This window comes from Miniopterus schreibersii (genome assembly GCF_964146895.1).
Source record: "Miniopterus schreibersii genome assembly, chromosome: 11".
Taxonomy (NCBI): Eukaryota; Metazoa; Chordata; class Mammalia; order Chiroptera; family Miniopteridae; genus Miniopterus; species Miniopterus schreibersii.
The window spans coordinates 55,849,239-55,865,875 of record NC_138111.1 but is presented as its reverse complement, the minus strand read 5'-3'; the positions used below and the strand labels follow the sequence as shown (position 1 = coordinate 55,865,875).

Genomic DNA, 16,637 nt, shown 5'->3' with positions numbered 1-16,637 from the left:
TCTCATTACCGAAGCTCATCCTTGTCTCTTTGTTTAGGTTCTTGGTGACCTCTGCAATAATTGCTTAATCCAACTTACTGTATGAATATTATTAATTTGAAAATAAAAGAACTATGTTTTTCTAAGATTATTCTCTTTCACAGATGTCCTACAGTTTTAAATGGCCTGGCCCTTGAATTTGGATCTTTGTTTTACTAGGAAAATGTAATTTTCTAGCTGAAGACTTTTTCTTTTCAAATTTTGTATAAAGCATAAGCAAAGAGCTCCTAAAATTTAAAATTCCTCATTTATAATGTTTACCTCTATCTTAAAGCCCTCATTATTAGGTAGGAATATGACTGTTCTTTACCTTACCAGTTCCAGTTCAGCTGCTGTTTCCTTGTGTCCCACATATGAGTACAAGCCCTGCCTCATCATCTGCTACAGACTAGCTGTTCAAGGAGTGGTGAATTCTTCTTTGTCCTAACCCCCTGTACTTCAGCATTTCCCCATCTCCAGTGCCAGCCATGCCTGGGGCCGAGCCAGCTTTCACCCCTGGCATGGCGGCCCAGCCCCACAAGTGCAGCATTTCAGGGGGAAGTGAAGGCTCAAGGCATCGCCATCATCGCCAACCGGTTGAGACGAGCCCTGGGCTGGCTAACTGGAGAACCTGGAATTCTTTTGTAAATTTTTGTGCTTCAGTATGAGCTGGCAAAAGAGTAGGATTTGAACCTTGAATATATTTTTATATGCAGCTTAAACTTAGCTTCCAGAGCCTGGTGCAGTAGAGTTAGGCTGCTTCACAGGCTGTGGCTGCAGTGCCAGGGGCGAAGGGCATTAGGGGGTGCCTACCTGCCCCTCGGGAGGCTCCTTTAGCATCTTTCCCAGGCAGGGTTTAGACTGTGCTTGCTAAATAAATGCAGCTCCAACAAGCCCCTCTCTTGCCTTTCAAACCTAATAGCTGCCCCTACACCCTACCTGGATGGGCAGCACTTGAGCTGAGCCTGGCTTCAGGGAAAGGTCCAAATTCCTCATCAGACTTTTTTCTTTCTTTTTTAACTTGTCTAGCAAAACAAGAACAAAAATGAATAGAATCATTTACCTGGAGAGGGTAAAGTACTTTATCTGATTAAATAGCATACCACTGGCTCCTTGGCATATGTTTATTCAACAAATGTAGCTTCACACGTGTGAATCATCAATGTGTCAGGAATGCTCAGTCATATGTCACTTTCTCCCTGCGCTATGAGCATAATAAGAAAGTCCAGATGCTTTCACTTTTAGCTAGTCAGGGTAGAAAACACACGTACCGCAAGAGCGCCTCCCTCCTTGGAGCTGTGTCTTGGAACTGAGAGCAAGAGAAGGTTTTCAAACTTGGCATGGTATTGCTTTCTTAACCCCTCAGATCACGGGCACTGGGACAGGTGTGATGCTGTGCCTTTCCATCGGTGTCCGTGGGACTTCTTACTTGTCTTCCTTAGCTCTTGATACCAAAGAAGTGAAGTAGTAAAAAATTCTTAGAAATCTAAAGTCTGTAAATTTCACCCTGGAATGTATTTTTAGCCTTATATGTGAGTGTGGGTGTGTGATTAACTGAGGTTTCACATCAAATAAAACAGATGAAAACATTCTGGGAAGGCCTAACTGAAATAGGAAGACCGAGTTTCCTTCTTTCATCCCACTTGTCTGTTCTCTGTCTGCATGTTGATAATGATATTTCGAGTTTCTGTAAATTACCAGGCAAAGCTGAGTTTTCCTTACCTTGTCTCAAATCTTCCAGGGACTAGGGAAGAGGGAAAGTGCTAACTGAGTCAAACATTTTGACTCAGTTAATTATTGGGGGGGGGAAAAAGTGAGCAGAGAGATAGCCCCATGTCAACAAAGCAAGTCATTAACCTGAGTATTGTTAGGAGCAACTAGTGATCATTAGCATGAAAGACCTATCAGTAGAGAATCCATCTGCTGAATAATTGAGTTGTCAGTCCTCACAAAGGGATACAGAAAAAATAATAATCTTGAGATTTTAATTCTCAAGCCATATCCTCAGATTAAGTGTAGAAGTGCCGCTAATCCGAGTTCTGTTTTCAGAGACTGCCCTGTGTATAAATGATGTGTCTGCAGTCTGGGTGGATGTTTCCCTCAGTACAACTTAATAGGGAGAAACAGTGAATGCTGTGCTGTTTTAACCAGAGATGTTTTGTGTGGGGTTTTTTTCCTCCCTTTAAAACTTCCTTATGTGAATTTCAAACAAATTCAAAATTCCAGATCCTTTTTGGCTGAAAGTATGGATGGGCAGGAGGAGAGAGGGGCCTTGAAGGAAGGAAGTGATCCATTGGACCTGAGTTAATATTCAGAATATCATAAATCACCTATCAGCCTGCAAGGCACGCTGAATGAAATTAAAGAGTATCCAGTTAAACTGGTTTGAAATAAGCCCGTGGAAGACAAGGTGCTGTACTTTTATATTCTGGAGTCGTTTCCTCAAAGATAAGAAATGATCATAAATAAAACAATTGTCTATAGCATGGCTCAGCTCTCTCAGAATGAGGTTTTGACAAAGCTGTTTATTTTGGAGTAGGGAGAGATCAAAGGAGGAAGATTAACTGAGCCCTCTCTGGGCAGCCACTCAGTAACTTGAGGCGGATCACTGACACCCGGAGCTTTTGTTCCTGCCACTGCAGCTTCAGAAGAAAGAAACTAGGATTTCAATGTAGTTTGGCCTTCCGTGCTGTAGCACTTACAGAATGTGTAGGGTTGGACTTAAGCACCGCACAATGTCCTGTCTATTTTTTGCTTTGAAGAGAAGGTGGTAGAACTAACTCTCTAAGCCTAGTTAGCAAAGTTCCATTGCAAATATAGAATTTCTCAGTCACTCTGACCCCTGAAGTGCAGTAAGTTGGGGATGGAGGGGGGTGGGTAGGGTGGGATATGGCAACAAAATTCAGTTTTCTAATGCATAAGGCAAGCAGGCAGGCACTGTTTCTTTTTCTGGCCTGAAATCTCAGATTGTCTCAGGTTTGCCCAGCACTGTATCTGACTGGGCGAGGAGTGCCATCTACTGACCTACTTACTCTTAGGTCTCTGAGTGCCGAGTTTTCCCCTGAGGTCTCATTTCCAACAATAGAGAGAAGGAAATTCTGAATATAGTGGAGTGTTTGGTTTCCTTTACAGTGGACCATGTTAAAAAATGACCAGCTTGCTTCTGCTACTAAGTAATTTCCTTGTATTGCCAAGAGTACTGTATTTTAAGTTAGCTCGGTCAAACTGGCCATCTGGTTATCTTAGCGTTAAAAATGAATAAAGGTAATTCTTAGGAAAGACTCTGTTAGAAAGAAGCTCACTTCTTACCCACACGTTTTTCTAAATGCAAAGGAAATATATACCTTTCTAGAATGTCATGGTCCTATCCTCAAAAGGTAAAATGTTTAGTAGTATAAAATTTTACAGCTGAATGGGTAGCTGGACATTGTCATGTTTTCCTCTGTCATCTCATTCTTTTGAAGCCCCAGAATGTTAAATGATAGAGCTAGGACCAGGTTTCTGAGCCCAGTCAGGGCTCTTTCCACTACAAATTAAAAGTGGACTCATTTTAAAAATTTTCTTTGTGTTATGGAATATGGTAGATCTTTGAACAGAACTATGGTTGTGTGTGTGTGTGTGTGAGTGTGTGTGTGTGTGAAAGCAGAGAATGGGTAAAGAGAAGAGCAATAGGAATATGAAACTTCTTAAATATGCTTTATTTGGCATTTCCTCCTTAATATTAGTTTTATATTATAACAGCTTACTTGATAATGGGGTTATAATGAAAAAGACAAACTACTTTGCTTTTTATGTTTATATGCATTTGTAAGTATTCAACAATAAGTTCAGTGGTTTTCAGCCATTTTAAGCAAGGGTCATTTAAAAATATTTTCTTCATAATTTTCAATTTGCAGATTCTAAGAAATCAACTGTATTTATTAAATAATAATTTGGTTTTTCTTAATATTAATTAGAAACCTCACTCCCCAGGGAAGCTTATGAAGAGTATGCAAAACCACTGTTCATAACCTAAGCCGTAATTGGCTCAATTAAAAGGAGGGGCACCTGGCATTTTATCATGGGTAAATATACCATTTCTTGAAACACAGAAGATAGTCCTGAGATGGTCTTGGCTTTTTATTTCTTGAATTGGAGGATCCCAAGTTGGGAACAACCAGTGTCTCTAGTGACCATCTTTATTTTCAAAGCAGCATCAAGTTTGTGGATATGAGTAATTTTTTTTTTAATTCTCCCCCTAGGATATGTTTAGAGTGTGTGTGTGTGTGTGTGTGTGTGTGAGAGAGAGAGAGAGAGAGAGAGAGAGAGAGAGAGAGAGAGAGAGAGAGAGACACAGAGAAACATCAATCTGTTACCTCCCGTATATGCCCAGACCGGGGATTGAACCCCCAGACCTAGGTGTGTGCCCTGACCAGGATTGGAACCCGCCGCCTTTTGGTTCACAGGGCTATGCTCCAACCAACTGAGCCACCTGGCCAGGGCTATATGAGTCATTTTAAGAATCTGAAAGTCAGGTACTAAAAGAAGCGTTTGAAATTTTGTTGAATCATCTCTAGTGTCCTGAGCACTGGTAGACATGCTGAAACAGCAGAATGAATAAGAAAAAATTCTTCCAAAGGGAACTAAAATCCAGTAGAACTCAGCTGCTGCACATATGTGTGAGAGTGTTGTCACAAAGCAGCAGCCTTGGAAGCTTAGCTCAATTTCCTTAGTGTCAACTTAAAAATTTTTTTTTCTACTGCCCTGACTCAGCATTTTAGATATAGGTAATTCATTTTCCAAGAAAAAGTAAGGTTAGAAGAGAAGAAAGAAAATGTATAAAGGAGAACTGCTATTTGGAAAACGATGTTATCCTGTGACATTTCATCCATAAGTGCCTTTGTTCGGGTGGCTGGTTAGCTACAAACTGCTTGAAATCAAATTTAACAGTGTTCTCTTGGATCCCTAGATTCTTGAAGTGAAAAGTCCAATAAAGCAAAGCAAATCAGATAAGCAAATAAAGAATGGCGAATGTGACAAGGTAGGTTTCCAGTCCGTCATTCTGAGTGCCGCAGCACTGACCTGTCCTCTGTTTCTTTGTGTTTCCCTCGATCATCCTTGCTGGGTCTCCTTCCATTGTCTCCATCAGAAGTGCCTGAGAACAGTTTGTTTTTCAAAATTTTTATTATTATAAAAGCATTAAATTATTTTATTTAAATTTTTTATTGTTGACACTATTGCAAATATCCCCCATCCCCCCCTTTGCCTGCCTCCCCGCTGTCCCTCCCCCAGAATAGCTTATTTTCCAAGTCTTCCTCATATCTCCATTGTTAAGCTTGGCCTTGTGCTACCATTTGTCCTGATGCCTACATTGCCCAGGGATTTCAGGCACATTGAAGTGGGAGGTGAGAGAGTTGTGGTGGAGGTAGAGGGTGAAGGAAGCTCAGACATAGGTGAGCAGGACATCTGACCCCAGCACAGTGCGCTTTCCCCAAGTGCGCATCATGCATCTGAAATCCTACTGCACGACCTTGTGGGGGTTGATCTCCTGCTGTGAGCAGGGTCCTAACAGGGCAGGCCGGGCTGATGTTTCACAGCCCTTTGCCTCATGGCAGATGGTGGTAGGAGCACCCATGTGCTATGCTAGCAGAGACGCATGGGTCTGATCATATGGAAGGAGAGGTCACCTCTGCCTTTTCAGGGAGCTCTTAACAAACTACATGCTAAATTGGATAGTAATCTCTATTCTTCATAAGACATTCTTTTGTTCTTTCACCTGCTATTCACTAGCAATGTTGGATTTGTTAGATAACCAGAAGGCTTTTTTATTTTAATTTTAAAAAATTGCCCTGCCATAATTGGTAATGTGCATGGATACCTCCATGTTCAAACTTAGACTTTTTCTCTTAGTTTTAAAGCTTCTAAGATAGAAGAATTTTTAAAAAGGAAAGTAGATTTGATAACTCACAATTTATCGCTGAGTCCCCCTTCTCTCTATAGAGGCACTGTTGGCAGTAGGTAAGGCTGTTCACTTGAATCTTGAGAGAAAATAAGTACAAGAATTGCTCCTTTTTAAAAAGCTGGCTTGATAAAGGTCATAGTTGGCCAAGAGAGACTTGGTCTACAAAGTCCTTGGGCACCGAGTCCATGCAGCCTGGGTGGGGGTAGAATAGGAACCTGCACCGCTGTTTGTATGGTCTTACTGATTTATTCTCTGCTTTTTGAACTGCTCCCTAACGTGCTTGTTCTTTGGGGCATGCTCTTCTCTTTCAGGCATACCTAGATGAACTGGTAGAGCTTCACAGAAGGTTAATGACGTTGAGGGAAAGACACATTCTGCAGCAGGTGAGAAATGCTCTCTGGCACAACCCTTTCCAGAAGCCTCAAGGCCTAGCTTGTCCTGGACTCATGTGATAGCACCTGGTGGCCATGCCAGCCCCACACTGTCAGAACTGGGCTAATGCCGCCTGCAGAAAAAGTACAGTTGCTTCAGCAACACGGGTTTGAATCGCACCGCTTCACTTCTATGCAGATATTTGTCAATGAATATACAGTCGGCCCTTCGTATCAACCAGCTACAGATCAAAAATGGTATTTTCAGTCTGCAGTTGGGACTCCGCATATGCAGAGGGCTGATTGTGTGGATTTGGGTATCCACAGGGAGTCCTGGATCCAAATTTGTGCAGATATGGAGGGAGTGTAGTTAAGTTTTGGGGAAGTCAAAAGTTGTACATGGATATTCAGCTGTGCAGGGGTGGGGGGAAGGTGTGGCACCCCCTAACCCTTGCGCTGTTCAAGGGTCAACTGTATTTAGGGAGGGCGCTCACCTCCAAGGCACCTGGAAATCTGCTTTATCTCCCTTCCCTGGTGCTGTGGGCAGTGAAGACTGGTGGTGCTGGAATGTTCTGATCCCTCAGCATGCTGATGCTGTGCTACGGGCTGAGGGAAGGGATAGTAGGAATGCAGAAACCTGTGGGGCCAGGCTTCTGGTTTCCTGGGAAAACAGTGATAAGAATTTCAGTCAAGTGTTGTAAACATTTGTGATTCAATTTAGTAACCTTTCGCCAATGCTGTTCTAAGGGAAATAAATATTTCCCTCATTTCTCTTATCTTGTACAACATACAGTCTATTATGAACTCAACTCTGGAATACTTGTAGAGTGAGGAAACTCCTATTAGTACAATTTGATGTGTTGAGAGGATAAGAAGGGTGGTTTTTGGTTTTCATACAGTTACATGTGTCCGTTGCATGAACAGTGGCTATTGATAAAATATTTTTTCTTTAACACCCAAAGAGAAAGTTGTGTTCTAAATTCCAGGGTGGGTTTTAGATTATTTCACTGTTTAAGTTTTTTTTTTTTACCACTTTCAAATGACTTGAAGTTAGTACTTAATCTACCCCAGCTGTGTATGTTTGTTTTTTTTTAAAGTTTAATGGCTGATGGTAACATTTATATTCTGTGTACGTTTTTGCTTAAATCTATAAATACTCTCAGACTGGCTAAGTTTCCTGATTGGTCTGATAAGCTTTTTGATCCTTCTAGAGTTTCAAATTTGAACAAAAGAGTACAGATCTATGATTCTTAATTGGGTATAAGTTGCATTTCCATTTAAGTGAGTATGGGTAGGGGAGCAGGATTTGAATGGCTCACCCTGAGACACTGCTAATATTTTTCTTCAGCTTTCTTCTATAGAACTGACAATTGTTCAGCCACCATTTACCAATTATTTGGAGCTAATTGGCTGAATGGTGATGGTAACTCTATTAGCTGATTTCCCCATCCCTTCACAAATGCCAGCTCTGAACCACTGTGGAGCAGTTGTCCAATAAAGCTATTAATGTAGAAGCTGGGCCCAAATAGTGAGTCTCGCAGGAGAGTGAGACAGACATTTGGACAGGGTTGGGTCACCTTTACAAAGGAAGCCCAGCCAACGAGTTGAGGCTACTAGGCTTTTGGGCACGGTCTTACCTTGGGGGTATCATTGGCATTCCCAATTTCACATTGTCCTTTTTTTTGACCTTTGAAAGAATTCTGAGGGAAGGTGGCTTACTTGAGAGTTCTCTCGAAGTGGATTATTTTAGTGTTCTGGAGGAAGAGAGTGATCTCTATGAATTTTAAACCCGGCATAAAGGCACTCAAGGGCGCACAGCGTTTCACCCTAATTGCATTCCCAGGCTGCTTGAAAGCTCTCTGTCTTTGGCCTTTTGCCTTGTAATGCAGCGGAGGCTTGTGATTATGATACCATGATGCATGTCCTGTCACAGTTTACTGCTTAATTAATTCCTATTGTAAAACCTAGCACCGTGGAGGACTGATGTTACTCTGCACCTTGAGAGCTGCTCGTGTTGTGGAATGCATCCCAAAGCCGACGTATTCTCTGCCATGCAGACCTGACAACTGAGACAGAGTTTCTAGTCAGCCCAGATCACATCTTAAGTCTTTTCCTATTAAATGCATTGAATCCACTCTGACACTTTTATTTGGCCCACAGAAAGTGATTCATACCTTTGTCTTAATCTGGGGGCAAGCGGTACTGGTTTAATGAGCAGAAAGCGTTGCATCAAGAGGGCCTGTGTCCTTAAGCTGCTTTTCCATAAGGTAAAGGTGCAGTACAGGGGATACAGTCAAATCCAGAGATGTCAGTCCCAGGACTGACTAATCATTTGATTCCTCTTTAAACCACATGTTCTGCACTTACTAGGAAAGGGAGACGGAGCACTTCTAAAATCCTCAGCAATGCAACTCTGAGTCTGGATTTGCATCTGCATAGGAGGAAGAAAGCTCTGAGGAAAGCCAGAGCTTCCTTAGGAGACACTTTAGATAATAGCTATTACACTTTCAGAATTATCTTCAGGGATACAGGGAATGAGTGGGGTATCAAGTGTTCCTTCTAACAACGTGGAGAGCCCTCCCTGAGAAATGTTCTGCTGATGATGATTTTTCTCCGTCCTGGGAAATTGCCTGTCATGCTTTAGAATCCCCTGTAGATTGGAGGCTGACGGCCTGCCTCTTAACCCAAGGTAGGACGCACAGTGTCACACGGCAGGGCAGTGTTCCCCAGTCCACAGCCACGGTCATTCTGCAGGAAGACCTAACGCATCCCGGCCCTGACTTCCCTTGAGACAGATGCAGTAAAACCCAGCTTGTTTACTACTCCCACTCAGTCAAGGGGTTGCTTCAGGTAGAAAGAACCCTGGTTTTAAAAATATATAATCAGATAGAAAATAATGCTTCTACCTTTTGATAATTAAAAGGGTTGGGGGAAAAGAGTCTCTGATTTAACAAATGGATCTTCCCTGTTAAAAAAAAAAAATACACATGAAAAACCAGCCTGCATGGTACCCCCTGAAAGGCTGACATGGCAGGAAATGATCCGTCACCAGTGTGTTCACAACAGCCATCATCTGAAGAGCGCGTTAAGCAGTTTATATACTCTTCCACTTCCCATGTGCGCCCTGTGCCCTTGCCCCCTTTTCTTATCTGTGCTCACTCTCTCTTTTATGACTATTGTTTTGGAGAGGCATTTATTATTGCGATATGATGCAGGGTCCTGACACCGAGCTGGGCTTCCCTGCACCCACGGAGCAGGGGATTCTGACAGAGCAGGGTGGTTTCCTTCGGGGACTAATGGGGTTGTTAGGCTTTGAGTCTTGTGCCATTGGAGTAAAGCGTTTGAATGCTGTGTTTCTGATGTTCTAACTCAGGATTCCAGGAAAGGAGCCCACATTTGTCTTTTCTTTATGAAGTCTTTACTTAATTGAGGACTTGGGTACATGCTCTAATAATTCAAATCATTAATGCCGTTCCCTTTGGCAAATAGTTCCGAACACCCCAGCTGCCACCACTCCTCCTGCTTTCAGGCTGTCTCTGCATCTGCCTTGATGTGCTCTTATAGGTGCCCATAAAAATGCAGGGCTCATTTAGTGGGATTGATCAGTTCCCCGTTATATCTTTGTGTGTTTGTGGCTGCAGGCGGGGCGGGATGTGCTGGTTGTGGAGGAACTAGGAGGACTGGGATGGAAGCCCTGGAAACCTACAAGATATTACAATGCATGTGAGGTTACTAAGCTGAATTCATAGTGGGCAGATGTGTTTATTTGCTTTAAAATCAAGTGGCTTTTTCTAAAAGGTATTTTTCTCTGCTTTCTACTTACGAAGAAATCAGTGAGAAATCAGTGAGCAGCTATTTTGAGTTACAGAAAGCTATTTCCTTTTTAAAATTTTTAATTTTAATGTTTTTTAATTGATTTTGGAAAGAGAGGAAGGGAGAGAGAGAAAAAAAAAACATTGATGAGAGAGACCCATGGCTAGGCTGCCTCCTGCATGCCCCCTACTGGGGGTTGGTCAGTTCCCGGGGCCCGGCACCCCGCGTGTGGGCCTGTGCCCGGACTGGGAATCCAACCATCAGCCTCTGGGTGCGTGGGCTGGTGCTCAGCCACCTGAGCCACACTGGCCAAGGGAAAGCTGTTTTCTTAAAATGGTGAGGTACCGGTCATTTTCAAGGGAAAAGGTGGGGTTGGACTTCCTTAACCCCCACATTGTGGTTTTAGTTTGTCATTTCAACTAGTTTTCTTCATCTACTGTTCTCCCTGCTTTCTTTTCTTCCCGCTGCAAACTTTTCTTATCATTTTTTTTTTTTTTTTAGATCCAAGTAGATCTTCCGTGAGTTTTGCTTCTGGCATTTTCCCTGCTTCATCTGTTTTAGTGCTAATGGAATGGCTAACAGTTAATGAGGGAAGGAGGGAAAAGCACTGGGTCTGGTGATTCGTGTGCTGTGTAGTTACTTCCCAGATAATTAAGGATGCGTTTATATTTATGTGGTAGCCACAATCACGGGACCCTGGTCTGTGTAGCAGTTTATAGTTTATAAAGGAGCTTTATTTACCGTATCTTATTGGACCCTCTGCAGAGCCCTGTATGAGGGTAGACCAGTTGGCACTGTCCTCCCGTTACGGGTGAGGAGACTGAGCCTCGGAGGTTATATGCCATTCTGATGCCATTCAAGTAATGAGCAGGGTCAGAACTTGATATGCCATATTCAGGGCTCTCTATTCTGAATGCTTTGTCACTTACCTACTGGCCTGCTAGTTGGGGAAACAAGTCACACTCTGGAATAATTGTCATTTACTTCCATTGTATCAATTGAAAGGCTACTTGTTTGTATCCAGAAGGAGCTCTCTGAAGAGGCTATTTGGGTCTATCCTGAAGTTTACAAATTTTCACTAGCTCTATAATATTTCTACACAATGGAGCAAAACAGATAATTTACTCTGCAACGTACTCTTAAATCAATCAATTTATATATATAAAGCATTTATATAGTAAGCATTTGATTGCCTTGAAAGGTTTGTGTGTGGACATAGCTGGGTGTGTGTCTCTATATATGTAGACCATGTGTGTGACTTATCCAAAGCTCTATAACTATTAACTATTTTTAAAAAATGAGGGTCCATTTTAGATATTTTAGTTTTAATACCAAGAGCTTGCTTCATCAATTCTTATGTGAATGGTAGTAGTTTAACCATAATTGAGAATGCCCCTTTTAATAATGTCTTGATGCATGTACTAGAACCCAAGGTCCAGTGGTTTAAGCAAGTAAGGCTCCCTCTCCACGTCACCCTGCATAATAACAGCCCTAGAGGTAAGTAATTTATGGTCAGTGTGGTGGCTTGAAAGATGCCACTGAGGACGTGGACTCCTTGCTGTCCTGCTCTGCCATCTTTCACGTCTTGCATTCATCCTCTTGAGGGGTAGATAGCCACTGCACTTCCAGAATTACATCTTCATTCCAGACAGGACAAGGGCAGAGGGCACAAGGCACCTGTCTGTTGTCCGTTTCCTTGACTAAAATTTTCCTGAAAGCCCAGTGATTTCTGAAAAATAAATGGTAAATAGCGGTATCTGCCAAGCACTGCGTGTGGGTCGGGGGGTTGGGGGCAGGCATTGTAGCTGGGTGTGTGGCCACTCCCAGAAAGTCACGCTTCTGGTGGTAAAGAGGAAGGGACATCAGGTAGGTAGTTGCTGTGTGTGTCATGGTTTTACAATGGGAGTAACTTGTTTTATTATTAGACTAATAGTTACATCTGTAAAAAATAGTTCCGGAGATTGAATAAGGCAGTAACAGCTAAGTCTGGATGGAGTTGCGCAGCAGTTGGACGAGGCTCAGTATGGCTTTTAGCTTCTGAGGAAGTCAGCTATGTCAGGAGTGGGGAGCACATTTTCTGTTGAGAGCCACTGGCCCATATGGAATAGTTCACAAATTACTATTCTTAAAGGAAAATTAATTTTAAGAAGGGGAGGTCAAAAGTTTTGCTGTTTTCAACCTGAAATTAGGTAATCTAAAATTTCTTTGAATGAATAGGCTAAATAATTAAAATTATTCTTTTTTAAGATTATTGAACCAGAGGATCATATATAAGTGATACTTTGAAAGGGAGTAATAGTGACAACTAAAAATAAAAGTTTGCCAATTGTTTTCTCTGTGTAAATATTTTCTCTTTCACCCTGGTGCTAATCACCCCCCCCCAAAAAAAAAGCTTCCTAAAATTAACCCCCTCCATCCCATTTTACCCACAACAAACATGCCTAAATCCCACACTACCCAGGCACAGCATCCATTTCTGATAAGATTATTAGTACAATAGGAATGAAAAAACACGTAACATGGTAAAAGATTCTCTCAAACCAATAACCAACATCTTTCTTAATGTGGAAACCTTTGACGCCTCCTGGAAGCCAGGGCAAGACAAGAGTACCTCTGTCACCACTTTTGTTTATCATATTTCTGAGAGTTGGAGCCAGTGCAATAAGAAATGAGGTATGACTATTCAAAATGGGGAGATAAAGGCATCCTTTCTTTCTCTAGTTAATACTTATCACCCCCAGTTACTCAAGGGAATCAACTGAACATGGCTATAAGTAACAAATACAGATTTTCATTCATTTTTTATTGAAATATAACAAAATGTAGAGCTATGTGAATTTTAACTGAGTGCATCTTTCATAAAGCACCCAAACTAAACAACAGAACAGTTCCAGAAGGCTCCCTGAGGCCTCCTTCCAGTCGCTTACTACCCATGATCTTCAGGGGGCAAAATGGTAGATGGTTTCAATTTTTTTCTTTGTGGGTTCTCGTAGTTTTTGAAAGTTCAACAATAATGTAATCAGAAAGAAAAATATTCATTATTATATATGTGTGGATGCAGGTGTGTATGTTGTGTGTATACATTTTTATTTTTTTAAATTTCTTTTAGAGAGAAAAAGAGAGAGAGAAACATCAATGTAAGAGAGAAACATCGATCAGTTGCCTCCTGTACACACCCCAACCAGGGATCGAACCCCCAACCTGGGTATGTGCCTTGACCAGGAATTGAACCCACAACCTTTTTGGTGTCCTGGATGACACTTCAACTGACTGAGCCACACCGGCCAGGGCTATATACTATTTTTTTAATAAGGAGTTTTATTATTTCTAGGCTGGAATTTCCATACATCTATTAGGTATAGTCACTGTCCATTGAGTCAGTAACTGATTTTTAAAAGGGTCTTGGAATTATATCTCCCCCTAACAAATCACTCCTGCTCCCACCCATACAGCAAAATAGTCTGTTGATCACTTGAAAGCATGAATCAATTTAAAGGATACGAATGATGAGAACAGGTAATCTGCTGTCATTCAGAATTTCAAAGGGTTAATATTCCTTTGGTTTACAAATTGGCTAAGAGACATTTTGGTGCCATTAACAGTGTAGGACCTTCTTACTGTGTATGTCAACTGTTTCATATTTTACCCACTCCGTCTCTCTCCCTTTTTAATGTCCATTTCTTATTGCTCAAACTTTCTCTTCTTTATTCCTCTAGATCGTGAACCTTATAGAAGAAACTGGACACTTTCATATCACAAACACAACATTTGATTTTGACCTTTGCTCGCTGGACAAAACCACAGTCCGTAAACTACAGAGTTACCTGGAAACGTCTGGAACATCCTGAGGATACAACAACTGGATGCATCAAAAACTATTGGGGTTTTTTTTTTTTTTTTGGTTGTGATTTTTTTTGTTGTTGTTTATAAGAAAACACTCGGAATGATGCAACCAAAAGGGAAAAAATAAAAATCAAACAACCTTCAGCTTTATTTTTCTTTAAAGCCAGTCATCATCTCTTGATAAAGGAGAGGTTAAGCAAACCAGCCTCAGAGGACCGCTCTTCTCTCCAAGGACATCCCCGGGAAGAGTTTGCCTGGATAGCCTTGAAAACAAATCCAACACAACACAAGAAAACTTAAAGAATGTGTATGGTGTCCTGTATTTCTCTCTGTGGTGGTTCGTTCCACAGGACGAATGCATATTCAACACACTGCCTTATTACATAACTGATCTATTTATTATCGCATACAGATATCCTAAAGTCGTTGAGGGAATGACACCACAAGACATTACAAGTACTCGGTCCCGTGGATGCTCTTTCAGTGCAGCGCCCTTGCCATCCCAAGCCCAGTGACCTTACTCGTATACCGTGCCACTCTCCACCAACTTTTTCCAACTCCTTGAACTCGTTGCAGTCTGTATTTTCCACCTCTTGTTTTTCCAGTTCCAGGACACAAACGATCAACTGGGGGGACCAAATAACCACCCTGATTTTCTTCTTTGTGGTCTTTTTCCTGAAAGTTGGGGCCCAGTCCTTGGCTGTATCCATATAATGATCTTGGACCATGGTAGAAAAAGCACCAAATAGGATCATGACTTGCTGTCTAGCCTTAGTCAATAAACCTGTAGGACTTTTAAACAAAAGTGTACATGTAAACGTCCTGCATCCAGCATTGTTGAGCTGTCACGTCAGCATCCGTGTGTCTGTTTCACTGTTACACCATTAGATGAATATGGAAGTAAAGGCATTCCACAGGATCGTCATTTTTAAAAAAGGAATTCTGGTTCTGTTTTCTAAAGAAATGTTGTAGAAATTCTTAATTTGGATCTATTTATTAGTAAGAGTCTCAGCTTTCTTCAGCTGCCAGTGTGTTACTCATCTTTACCATGAAACCTGGAATAAGAGATTTTTGTTTGTTCACATATGACCCCCTCAGACTTTTTTATATTTGGAAAATTAAAATCTTTCTTTGGGGGAAACTCTTGGTTATTCTGCCGTAACAGATTATGTATTAACTTGTAGATTCAGTGGTTCGATACCTGTTTAGTCACTTGCTTATGTTGCCAGAAGGATTTCTTGTATTGGTGAAAATAAAGATGGTTGGGGAGGGGGGGATATTTTTGTTCTTGATGTACCCTGTTTTGAAACTAGAAATCTGTCCTGTGGCATGCAAAAGAAAGCAAATTATTTTTAAAGAAAAAAAAAGCAAAAAACAAAACCAAAGTACTTTTGGTGTCGTCATTCATCCTCTCCGTAAATGGAGCAGTGCAAAGTGGGAACAGCTCATCTTCCAAGTTTTGCTAGAAACTCAACTGAAAAGGAAAGAAATGGAGAAATGCTTCTGGATCCAAAGGTTCGTTCACTGGATCAGCCTTAAGAAGGTCCCTATGTGCTAACAGGCCAGTGTCTCCCTTGTTTATTCCCTTGCCAGATGCTGGCTTTTCATACAGAGATTAACCAGTGTCTGTACAGAAAATGGTCTTTCCAGACCCATTCTTTTGGGCAGTAATGTAAATGCAGTCGATAAGGGAGTTATTCCAGCATTTTAAAAGGATATTTTTAACCTTTGCTTCTTTCTATCCAAAGACACTATTTTTTCCTTTAAAAAGTAATACAGCCATGCTTCTTGTCGCTGACCTCCCTGGGGAGAAGTGTACATTTCAATAACGTCGTGACTTTTGATGATTGGCACAAACCGTCCTTGAAGCATTCGTTGTCTGTTCCAATCCTCAGTGTTTAATTACAGAAAAACTTTGAGTCGTTTTAGACGTTAGGTTACTGACCAATAGTGTGCTTTTAGTTTAGTTTATTTTTGTTTGAACTTTACAGGTAAAGGGGGAGGGCAGTGCTCATGTGGAATTATTTGCAAAATTTAAAACTCTTTAAAATTTCTATCTGCTAATCCACATGTTCTAAATAAGCGAGAAATGTATGTGGTTTAACTAAAATATCTGTGTAGCTTAATTAGGAATGTATATATGTAGTTTGGGCCATTTTTATTTTTGTAACTAAACTGCGTGGCAAAAACTATGATTTGGCAATGTAAAGATTTGTTTGATCCTTAGGCTACTAACCAAGTAGGTAACATAAGTGATCGAACAAAAGGTTAATAAGAAGGGACACTATTACAGTGATAAGATTTAGACGTAAAGTGTAGGTAATAAAGCAAATATCTTCAGAATGTCGTCAAAATGTAAGTTTATAATTGATAACAAAATTCAGAAAAACTTATCCACCACTTACTACCTGTGGAGATAGCAAAATGAGTTTTCCATGAAATTCTGGGAGCGCAAGAGTCACATTATTAACTTTTTAGAAGTTATACTCTTGCTCTCACCTAATTTATAAATGCAGAAATATAAATCCCCTTTCAATTAATTTCAAATAGTTATACTTCAAGTAACCCACTCAGTTCTGTCACATTTACATACACTCACCTTTGAAACCTGTTAAAAAATGTTTTTGGCACATGTGTATCCTAACAGTGGC

The 16,637-nt window shown here is 41.1% G+C and overlaps 1 protein-coding gene across 3 annotated transcripts in view; it reads left to right on the top strand.

Annotated features, from left to right (window-relative positions):
* The window catches only part of MLLT3 (MLLT3 super elongation complex subunit), a 232,642-nt gene extending 217,302 nt beyond the window's left edge, over positions 1 to 15,340 (top strand). For all 3 annotated transcript variants that reach the window (XM_081150532.1, XM_081150533.1, XM_081150534.1), the window contains 3 exons: positions 4,967 to 5,038; positions 6,271 to 6,342; positions 13,860 to 15,340. In XM_081150532.1, coding sequence (XP_081006658.1) covers positions 4,967 to 5,038; positions 6,271 to 6,342; positions 13,860 to 13,991 — 276 coding nt within the window. In that variant the 3' untranslated portion in view covers positions 13,992 to 15,340. The remainder of the gene's footprint in view (positions 1 to 4,966; positions 5,039 to 6,270; positions 6,343 to 13,859) is intronic.
* Positions 15,341 to 16,637: the final 1,297 nt, after the last annotated feature.